At 46.7% G+C, this 11,277-nt stretch overlaps 1 protein-coding gene across 2 annotated transcripts in view; it reads left to right on the top strand.

Moving 5' to 3' along the window:
- LIG1 (DNA ligase 1) overlaps positions 1-11,277 on the top strand; it is a 39,711-nt gene that overhangs the window by 1,080 nt on the left and 27,354 nt on the right. For both annotated transcript variants that reach the window (XM_068527669.1, XM_068527668.1), the window contains exon 2: positions 9,165-9,238. In XM_068527669.1, coding sequence (XP_068383770.1) covers positions 9,222-9,238 — 17 coding nt within the window. In that variant the 5' untranslated portion in view covers positions 9,165-9,221. The remainder of the gene's footprint in view (positions 1-9,164; positions 9,239-11,277) is intronic.

Here is an 11,277-nt window from a genome sequence, read left to right as displayed (position 1 = left end):
CTAATTGTTACCCGAGAGGGTGGAGGGAGGGGCCAGAAGAGCTTGGGGAGGGAAGAGAGAAGGATCTTGAGGCCCTTAAGTGAGGGGGAAGCTTCAAGGGTAAGGGGGAGGGTACTTGGGAGGAAGAGGGGGCCTTTGGAAAGGAGAGCTGGCGTCTGAAAGCTGAGGGGAATCAGTGAGGGGAGCCAGCAGAAAATGGGATTAAGGACATCACTCCTTGGCCACCATCCCCTTTTCAGCCCGTTTGAATTTCTGACTTATTAGGCAGCCTGAGAAGAAGGCACGAGGAAAAGGCAGGAAGGACGTGTTAAGTAAGACCTCCTTAATTTCATCTTATCTTAGGATTCCCTGGGAGCTCGGTAGGCCTGCAGACTTTCCCCCTCCATTCCCAGGATTCTGATTCAGTAGGTCTGGGAGTGCGGCGGGGATATTTTAAACGTGAATCCCTGGCGGTTCTCAGAACTGGCACCCTTCGTTTATAGTATCCGTCATTGACCAGCTGTGTGGCCCTGGACAAGGCAGTTGCCCTCTCCTGTCTCAGCTTCCTGAGTTGTCTTTTGGGGGAATGCTGAGTTGTTTTAAACCTCAGAGCAGGAGGGAGAGTAGCATATTTAGGGGAAAGGTGTAAAATATTTCACAGGAGTGGGGTGAGGATAGGGGACAGGTCAGGAAACGTGAGCTTTTACTAAATAGAAGAAATGCAGACTTGAGCCTTCTGGCCTGTCATCCTCAGACCATTCACCCCTAAACACCCTTTTACATCCCCCTTGTTACCATGGTCTCCAGGTTTGAAAGATCTTGCTTATAAACCCTAAATTCTTTAGTAATGTTTTTGTTATCCCAATTTTTAGTAATCAAAGGAGTGTGTGTGGGCCAGTGCGTTCAGTGCCAGCACTGTTTTAGGTCCCGTGGCCGTATCTTTGAACAAATAGACAAAATCCCTATCTTTATGGAACTTACATTTGAGCCCTGCACTGCTTAATGCAGTAGCCATTAGCCACGTGTAGCTATTGAAATTTTTTTATGAGTAGGTATTACTTTTATTATTTTTTTAATTTAATTTTTATTTTATACTGGGGTATAGCTGATTTATAATATTGTGTTAGTTGCAGGTGTACGGCAAAGTGATTCAGTTATACATATATCCATTCTTTTTCAGATTCTTTTCCCATATAGATTATTACAGAATATTGAGTAGAGTTCCCTGTGCTGTACAGTAGGTCCTTGTTGATTATCTATTTTATACATAGTAGTAGCTATTGAAATTCAAGTTAGGGCTTCCCTGGTGGCGCAGTGGTTGAGAATCTGCCTGCTAATGCAGGGGACACGGGTTTGAGCCCTGGTCTGGGAAGATCCCACTTGCCGTGGAGCAACTAGGCCCGTGAGCCACAACTACTGAGCCTGCGCGTCTGGAGCCTGTGCTCCGCAACAAGAGAGGCCACGATAGTGAGAGGCCCGCGCACCGCGATGAAGAGTGGCCCCCGCTCGCCGCCACTAGAGAAAGCCCTAGCACAGAAAGGAAGACCCAACATAGCAATCAATCAATCAATCAATCAATAAATCTTAAAAAAAAAATTCAAGTTAATTAGAAACAAGTGAAAGACTCAGTGCCTCAGTCGCACTAGCTGCCTTTCAAATGCTCAGAAGCCACATATGGCTAGAGCTCCCTTTCTGGACAATGCGGATAGAGAACATTTCTATCAGGCAGAAAGTCCTGTTTGAAGCACTGCTCTAGAGGGTGAGACAAATTCTAATTTATAAGGTCAGGTTGTGCTATGTGCTGTTAAGAAAAAGAGGAAGGGGACAGTACAGCAGGCCAGGGGTGGCGGAAGCCGGACCTGAATCATTGGTAACTCCATTGATTTTTTTTTTAATAATAAAAAAAATTACATGTAGTAAAATTTACTCTTTTAATTTTGAAACATTTAGAGTTATGTCACCACCACCACCACAATCAAGGTACAGAACCGTTCCATCACCCCTAAAAATGATTCTGGGGCTCCCTTTAAGCCCTCCGTCTGGCAACCACTGATTCCTCTCCATTCCTGTAGTGTATCAGTAGATCACTCCTTTTTATTGCCGAATAAGCGTAAACACAGTTTAGAACATTCTACAATGGAATACTAGCCAGCAATTAAATGCATTGTATGATGTACCACAATTTGTTCATCCATTCACCCATTGAAGGACATTTGGGTTCTTTACAGTTTTTGGCGATTATAAACAGACCTGTTGCTGTAAACATTAGGTTACAGGTTTTTGTGTGAACATTGGATTGCACTGGGTAAATACCCAGAAGTGGGATTGCTGGGTCAATATGGTAAATGTATGCTTAACGGTTTGAGAAACTGCCAAACTTTTCCAAAAGTGACTGGACCATTTTGCATTCCCACCAGAAATATATGAGAGTTCCAGCTGCTCCCCATCTTCCCCAGCCCTTGGTATTGTCACTTGTTTGATAATTAAATAATAGGTATGTAGTGGACTCCAAGGTTTTTGACCTGTGCAGCTGGGTGAAAAAAGCTACCAATGCTGAGATGGAGAACATTGGTTGGAGGAGGGATAAAAGTGTGTGTATGTCTTTTCTAAGAGTTTGGATTTGGTCCCATTGAGTCTGAGTTGTTGGTTAGATATCCAGATGGAGATAGCAGCACAGAAAACTAGAAATATGAGTCCTTGAGTTTAGAGGGGAAGTCACAGCTAGAGGTAGACATTTTGGGGTCGTCATCATCCCAGAGTATGTTTAAGCCATCCAACTGGATAAGGTCTCCAATGGAGTGGGTGTAAATAGGATAGAGAGGAGGCCTAGGGATTGGGCCTTGGGCACTGCAACCGTTAGAAAGTGAGTTGCTACATTTTCTGTTGCTGCTGTAACATATTACCAGGAACTGAGTGGCTTAAAACAGCACAAATTTTTATTCTCCTACAGTTTCTGAGGCCAGAAGCCTAAAATTGGTTTCCCTAAAATCGAGGTGTTGGCAGGGCTACATACCTTCTGGGGGCTTTAGGGAAAATCATTTCCTTGCTTTTTCCAGCTTTTAGAGGCCACCTGCATTCCTTGACTGGTGGCCCCTTCCTCTGTCTTCAAAGCCAGCAAGGTAGCATCTCCAATCTCTGACTCTAAGCCCCTCCTTCCACTTACAAGGATCACTTGTAATCACTTTTAAGTGATTACACTGGGCCCACCTGTATAATCCACAGTACTCTCCCCACCTCAGAACGCTTAATCACATCTGCAGAGTCTCATGCCACATAGAGTAACATATCCACAGGTCCAGGATTAGCGTGGGGACATCTTTGGGGGCACTTATTCTTCTCACCGCAGTGGCTAAGACCCATCGCAGGAATCCAGGAAATAGTAGACACTGAGGTGAGGGTGTGGTTTGAAGGAAGAATTTCAATGGAGCAAGGAGTCAGATGTTTCTAATGCTGCTGATGGACCAAGATGAGGAACAAGAAATGACTTTTGGATTTAGCAGCCCAGAGGTCCTCAATCATCTTAATGAACAAAGTCCAGCTGAGTGATGTGGGGAAACTTAAAGGTTCAAGCGGGGATGGGAGGAGAGACACTGGAGGTGGTGCCTTGGGACAGTTCTTTCTATGACTTCTCTGAAAAGGGGAGCAGAGAAATGGGGCGATAGCTGCCAGGAGCACGTGGGGTCAAGAGAGGGGTTTTTGTTTGTTTGTTTGTTTAGATGGGAGGAGTCACAGCAGAATTGTAAACCGATAGGGATGGTCTAGTAGAGAGAAAAGTTGATGATGCAGGAGAGAAGGGAGAGGCGTGCTGGAGCATGGGGTTTGAGGAGGTGAGAGGGCGTAAGATCTGGTGCGCAGGTCGAGGGTCTGGCCTTAAATGCGGGCACAGCTGGGTGGTCGCAGTACCGACAGCTGGGAGTCGGAGCGCCTGCGCGCAGGCGCAGTTGCGGAGGCAGATAAGGTGGTGGGAACTTGTCTTTCTCCCGATTGCTGCCATTTCCTCGGCCGAGGAGGAGAGTGGAGGCGGTGCCGGCGGCTGGAGAAGCCGGTGTGAAGTACGTTCTGGGAGAGCAGGAGGGTTGAACGGTCTGGGGGAATGGAGGGACTTGGACCGCTGTCCGAAGGACCTCTGGGGACCAGTCCAGGTCCGTTCTGCGGGTGCAGGCACAGGGTAGGTGGAAAGTTGGCTGGAATCAGCAGCTTTGGGGTTTTGCACGGTGAGACGGAGGGCGGGAGTTAAGAGCAAGAGAGCGACGAAAGACGGTAATGGTGCCCCGGCATCTACCCGAGTCAAGGCAGGAAGGGAGGACGTGATGCGGAGGGAAAGAGAAAAGGAGGATTGACAGGTTTGTAGACTTAGGGAGGGGCTGGGAAACTTTTGGAGTTGGGTTCCTAAAGGAAGTTGGCTGGCAACTTAGGGGTGGTGGTTGGAGAATAAATAGGCTGTTTGAGGTATAAATCAGCATATAAATGGTATTTAACGCCAGGGCCCTGAGCCCTGAGCCTCGTCGAATCAAGAAATTGGGTTTTAGTCGAGTTCGTTAATTTGTTTGTTCGTTCCTTCATTTTTTCCAGTCTCCTTGTTGGAGCGCTGAGTCCTATTTCATCCTTATTTACTTTGAACATTTTTTTTTTTTTTTTTGGCCGCGCCGGCGAGTGGGCGTCTTAGTTCCCCCAGCAGGGATCGAACCCTGTGCTCCCTGCATTGTTAGCGCGGAGCATTAACCATTGGACCACCAGGGACGTCCCGTACTTTGCATATCTTTGACAGTGGGGCCCGTGAGGTTTTTCAAGAGCAGGGACTGGGTTTCCTTTCCTGTATTGTCCCAGAGACTGAAAGCCTTGGGAGCCCTGCAGTGACTTCTGCATGAGGCTCTGCTCTCCCTTGTGTGGAAGTGAATTTAGGGGCTCCCTGGCTGGTTGGGAAGAAAAGATCTTGACTTTGACAGATAATTCATGTGCAGGATAGGTTAGAACTTTCTCAAGTGAGGGACTCATACCAATACTTGTGTTTTTTGAGGGGGGAAGGGGGCTGGGTTATTCACTACCTTATTGATTTTCATGAATTCTGAGCTTTGGGCTGTATACGCAAATTACATTTTTATTTACAATTTTAGGTTACTTTTTCATCTTTGACTCATAAAAACTTTCAGACAGAAAAGTAGAGCAACTAGGGTAATATGCCACCACCTCGATTTTACAGCTGTAAACATTTTGCTATGTTTGCACCATCTAATTTTCTGAATAAAAAAATTTAACGTTTATTGTAGAAGTTTCAAACATACACAAAAGTGGAGAGTAGTGTCATGAATCCCTGTGTACCCATTACCCAGCCCCAGGAATGATCAAAATATGTTCATTCTTATTTCGTCTATATGCTCCTTAATTCCCCCCAAAAACCCTGAATTATTTTAAAGCAAACTTCAGGCATTTGCTGAAATATTTGAACTAGTTTACAGACATCATGACATTTTGTCCCTATTTATTTCAGCATGCTTCTTTAAGCAATAAAGGCTTTTTCTGATTTGAGTTTCACACATTAAAAAATTAACAGAGGGCTTCCCTGGTGGCACAGTGGTTGAGAATCTGCCTGCCAATGCAGGGGACACGGGTTCGAGCCCTGGTCTGGGAAGATCCCACATGCCGCGGAGCAGCTGGGCCCGTGAGCCTCAATTACTGAGCCTGCGCGTCTGGAGCCTGTGCTCTGCAAGAAGAGAGGCCGCGATAGTGAGAGGCCCGCGCACCGCGATGAAGAGTGGCCCCCGCTTGCCGCAACTAGAGAGAGCCCTCGCACAGAAACGAAGACCCAACACAGCCATAAATAAATAAAATTTAAAAAAAAAATTAACAGAATTACTTAAGGAAACGAAGTGGTGTATGGGTATGACATTAAATAACACTAACGCTCATAAGAAGAAAGTTAATCCCTTTATATTCTCTTTCAGTTTGTCTTACAAAGGTTCCCTTTGGTGCAGGGTGCCTTTCACAGCCCCCTCTAGCACTTGGCTAATTACCGCTTTGAACAAACAGAAAGCAGCAGGTCTGGGCTCAGAGCCTCCAGCAGCCAATGCTTTTAACTAGAACCTAATCATCTGGTTTTGTTCTTTTTATTTTTGCGGCTGTCTCCTATTTGTGACAAGCGATGCTGTTCTGTCTGTGGGAGTGACAGAAATGGGAGTGCAGGGTGCCTAGGATCTGGAGCCAGGTTGTCTGAATTTGGATCCCCCGTTTGCTGCTTATGAGCTCTGTGATTCAGGATAAGTGATCTAACCTTTCTGTGCCTCACTTTTCTCATCAGTGACATGGGGATAACAGTTGGAAATGCTTGAGTGGGTGGTTGGGAAGTATGGGGTCACATTATCGTTGGTACAGTTGTTATCTCAACAGCCCCCAGATCTAGGGCCACCTCCATCTCCCTCGATCCCAATATGGAGGGACCCCTTCCTTCCTCACCCTCAGAATGTTAGTGGTTAAGGACACAGACTCTGGAGCCAGACACCTGGCTTTGGATCCTGGCTCTGCAACTCATTAGGCTGTGTGACCTTGAGCAGGTTACTCGACCTCTCTGCTTCCGTCACCTCATTTGTAAAATCAGGACAATGATGAATTGTAATAGCTTTTGCATGAATTAATTCATATAAAGTTTTGGAAGAGTGCCTACCGCCCACTAAGCACCCCAGTTCATAAAAAGTTGATTCTTTCACAGAAAAAATAATTCAGTGAAAAAAAATTCAGGGTTTACCTAGATATGGTGGAAATTGCCAAGGTGGTATGAAGAATGTCTGAAGGTTGGGAAATAATTTTTGGAGGAGATGCGAGTGAACCAGGCACAGCCCCATGGCTCCAGAGCCCCACATCTGATTGGAAAGTTAAACTCTGAATGTAATCTGGGGACCACGGGGTGGACGCAGTAAGTGTGATGAGAGAAGTACTAATTAACCACCATGAGAGGCCAGGAGAGTGAGCTGCTCTTCCAGCAGGTGCCCCTGGGAGGCTTCCTGGCGGCCCATCAGCTCAGAGCTGGGCCAAGGGGACTGGCCCTTGTTGGGGGGGGCGGGGGTGGGCAGGGCCTCGCCAGAGGGAAGAGCCAGGAGGAAGGAGTGGGGGGCTGAGAAAGAGAATTAGAAAAGTTATCTGGGGCTTAGATTTACTATTTTAAAAAAAAGTCAAACAGGTAATAAATACGTATGGTTCAAAATAAAATCAGGACAGAGGTACACAGTGACCAGTTTAGCTCACAGCCCGTCACCTTGTCGGCCCCAGCCACTTCTGTTGCTTTCTTGGTTATCTGTCCAGAGTTTCTGATTGGCTGATATAAGCAGTACTAATGAATATGTATGTTCTTATTTTCCCTTGTCTTGCAAAATCAATAGCATATTATATCCACTGTTCTGCCTCCTTTATTATTTATTGTTATTAGTTAAAATGTTACTTACTAGATCTAGGCCTTCTTTCTATAGCAGTAATAGTGCCTTCATTCTGTTTTGTTTTTTACTTTTTATTTTGAAATAATTAGAGGCTCACAGGAAGTTGTAAAAATAGTACACCCATCTTCCCCCAGAGGTGACATCTTTTTTTTTTTTTTTTTAATTTTATTTTTGGCTGCATTGGGTCTTCGTTGCTGCACGCGGGCTTTCTCTAGTAGCCAGCGGGGGCTACTCTTCGTTGCGGTGCGCAGGCTTCTCATTGTGGTGGCTTCTCTTGTTGTGCAGCATGGGCTCTAGGCGCATGGGCTTCAGTACTTGTGGCACATGAGCTCAGTAGTTGTGACGCACGGGCTTAGTTGCTCCGCAGCATGTGGGATCTTCCCGGACCAGGGCTCGAACCCGTGTCCCCTGCATTGGAAGGCAGATTCTTAACCACTGCACCATCAGGGAAGCCTTATATTAGTGTAATCCAGTATTAAAACCAGGAAATTAGCCTTGGACAGTGCTGTTAGTTGGATTCTAGCCCTTGTTCAGTTTTTACATGTGCTCCTGTGTGTGTGTGACTGTCTGTGTCTGTGCAGTTTGATCCCATGCGGAGATCTGTGGACGCACCACCACAAGTGAGGTACAGAACTGTGCCGTCTCCCAAGAGGAGCTCCCTGTGCTACCTACCCCTTCATAGCCCCGCCCCCTGGCAGTTGCTCATCTCCGTGTGAGTTTTGTCCTTTGCAGAGTGTCATGTAAATGGAATCATCCAGTCCGCACCCTTTTGAGATTGGTGTGCCCCCCACGAGGGTCTGCCCTTTGTTTTGGTTAACAATATACCTTAGAAACTGCTTAACGGCTGATTTATTTAGCCCTGTGGGTATGATTTAATGAACTGCCATGTCTCACAGCCATTTTAGGATATTATATAATCACTGCAAAAAATTTTTTCACTAACCTGAAAACTTAGCAAAAAAAAAAACCCCACTGAACAAAACCTCTTGGTCTTCAGTGTGTCATTGTATTAGACAAAAAGCAGGCTCCCTACAGTAAAGGAAGCGCCTTGTTCTCTGACTCAGACCCCTTTTCTTCACTAATAAATCTCACCAGCAAATCATTTTGGTCTGTAGAAACGGGAGTTTCTTCTTGATGGGGAAACTCGTGTTTCTGATTTTGTGGGGGTTTTTTCTTTCTGAAAAGAAGTGTCAACGTAAATAATTGAGAAACGATCCGTAATGGGAATAGAAAAAAAAGAGTTTTATTCAAGCCAAACGGAGGACTGTAGTTCAGGAGACGGCCTCTCAGTTCTGAGGAACTGCTACAGAGAAGCATGGTTTTCAGCACAGTTTTATATCTTGTTGGAACAAAGCACGTACATCAAACACGACCGGGAGTACATTCCTTCAAGGTTTCAAAAAGAGGAAAAAAAAAGATTAGCATGCAGACACAGTGAGTCAGTATGGCCGTGGCACCTGGGAAGGGAACCTTGTCTTTGAAGGGCTACTAGCCCGGCTGTCATAGGAAGGGAGACATTTATGCCTATCTTCGGAGTGGACGTTCTTTATTTCTGGTAAATGCATTCTCTTCTTTAGTTGGTTAAAGCAGCTGCACATTGTACGTTTGACAGGCCATATCATGGGCTGTTCAGCGAGTGTAAAGTTCAAGCCGGGTGATGTAGATTTCAGGGTGATTTCCCCAGACCTCAATGTGTGAAAGTTTCTGTTTTGATCTCTGCACAATCAGTATCCTCACCAAGTATTTGGATGTCTACTTCAGGAGCTGCCCATTGGAGAAGAGGAGGAGGAGAGGGGAGGGGAGGATTCTGACGCCGTCATGCAGCGAAGTATTATGTAAGTACTCTCCCCACACCCCTGCCACCCGCTTACATCCTCCAAGTTCTCTGCTCCCCTCTCTGACTCTGCGCCTTACCTTAGAAGAACTCAGGTTAGTCTTCATGTAGGGATTTCCAGGAGTTGAACAGTACGGAAAGTGGGAAAGGGGATCAGAAAAATGGGTAGTGTAGTAACCAAAATTTTTAGTTGCAAGGTTCAGAGACCCTGACCCCTGGTTCTCAATCAGGGGCAGTTTTGTCCTCCAGGGAACCACAGACATTTTTGGTTGTCACCACCTGGGGGGAGAGGGAATTTCCCACTAGTATCTAGTGGATAAAGGCCAGGCAGGCTGCTAAACACCCTACAATGCCCCGGATAGCCCTCCGCAACGAAGAGTGATCTGGCCTGAAATGCCGGTAATGCCCAGCTTGAGGAGCCTGGTACTCAGTCAGGCTGGCTTCAGGAGAAACAGAAAAGGAATTCTTTGGCTTGTGTAGTGGAAACTTGGCTTTAATAGTCAGATCCAGTTGTCCAGACTTTCTCACTGGGACTCTGTCTCCATCATTTAGCTCTGCTTTCTTGGATGTTGTATCACTCTGGCAGGCTGTCTTCCTTAGGCTTTTAGTACCCTAGAGTCAGCAATCCTGGTGGAAAGAGGTGGTGTCTCTCCCAGCTGTCACAACAATATCTAGAGTTAAGTTTCATTGGCCCACCTTGGGCCGCATGCCGGTCCCTGAACCAGCCACTGTCGTAGCCCCAGGGATGCAGGGCCTTGAGTGGCCAGGCTCGGGGCATGTGCCCTGGTTGTGGGTGAAAGGGCAGACCCATGCGAACCATAGGGACTGAGAGAATGTGGGGGAACGGGCATCACAAGAGGAACGTGGAGGGCTATTCCCAGAAGGAGGGGATGGACCCTAGACAGATCCAGACCTGGATGTCACCCCCAGAGACCTGGGAGTTGGTGGCTTACACAGATCCCAGGCTGCATTTTTCTCAGGTGATGAGAAATCTGGGGACAGTCTCTCCTGGGATGATGGCACTTTTGATTGCTTTCTGTCACCTTGCTTTATTTTATTTTTTAATTTTTTCCTTTTTTGGCCGTGCCGCGTGGCATATGGGATCTTAGTTCCCTGACCAGGGATCAAACCCATGCCCCCTGCATTGGGAGTACAGAATGTTAACCACTGGACCATCAGGGAAGTCCCTATTTTATTTTTTAAAGATTAAGTAAACTTTTAATTTTGGAATTATTTTAGACGTACCAAGAAGTTGTAAAGATAGTACAGAGAGTCCCTGTATACCCTTCACCTGGTTTCCATTGTTGACACTTTACATCACTGTGGTCCATTGGTCACAATAAGGAACCAACAGCGATACATTCCTGTTAACTAAGCTCCAGACTTCATTTGCATTTCACCAGTTTATCTGTTAATGTTCTTTTCTGTTCCAGGATCTGATTTGGAGCCATGTTGCATTTAGCTGTCATGCCTCCTCTGGGTGACAGTTTCTCAGGCTTTCTTTGTCATGACACCTGTAGCCTTACCCCCGGTTTGGTTTGTCCGACACTCTCATAATTAGCCTGGGGTTTTGGGCACTGAGGTGAGGTGCCCTCTCATTGCCTCATATTGGGGGTGCACGACGTCCCCAAGACATCGCAGGCAACGCTAACCTTCCTCGCCTGGCCAGGTCCCTGCGCCGTCAAGCCCCTGTTTTTCCCCTCTCAGTACTCTGCTCTCTGGGGCAAGCCACTCAGCCTAGCCAGGCTCAGGTAGAGGGGAGGGCACCTTTATCTTTTGCAGAGCACGTAACGCCCTTGGACGCTTTATATTTAGCTGCTTGCTAATGTCTGCCCACCCCACTAGAGTGTCAGCCCCTCCAGGGCAGGGGCATATGTGTCTGGGTCATTGCCCTGCCCCTGGCTTCCAAGGACAGGCCTTGGCACATAGTAAGTGCATAGTTAATCCCTGTGGAATGGAAATCGGGATGTGTGCTGTTTCTCAGGTGAGTGGCGAGTTGGGGCAGAAAAATAAGCTGGGCGTTGCCTCCTCCATCTGATA

This window comes from Eschrichtius robustus, chromosome 19, assembly GCF_028021215.1.
Source record: "Eschrichtius robustus isolate mEscRob2 chromosome 19, mEscRob2.pri, whole genome shotgun sequence".
Lineage (NCBI taxonomy): Eukaryota > Metazoa > Chordata > Mammalia > Artiodactyla > Eschrichtiidae > Eschrichtius > Eschrichtius robustus.
The sequence above is the reverse complement of the archived record's forward strand: the minus strand, read 5'-3'. Positions and strand labels throughout refer to the sequence as shown.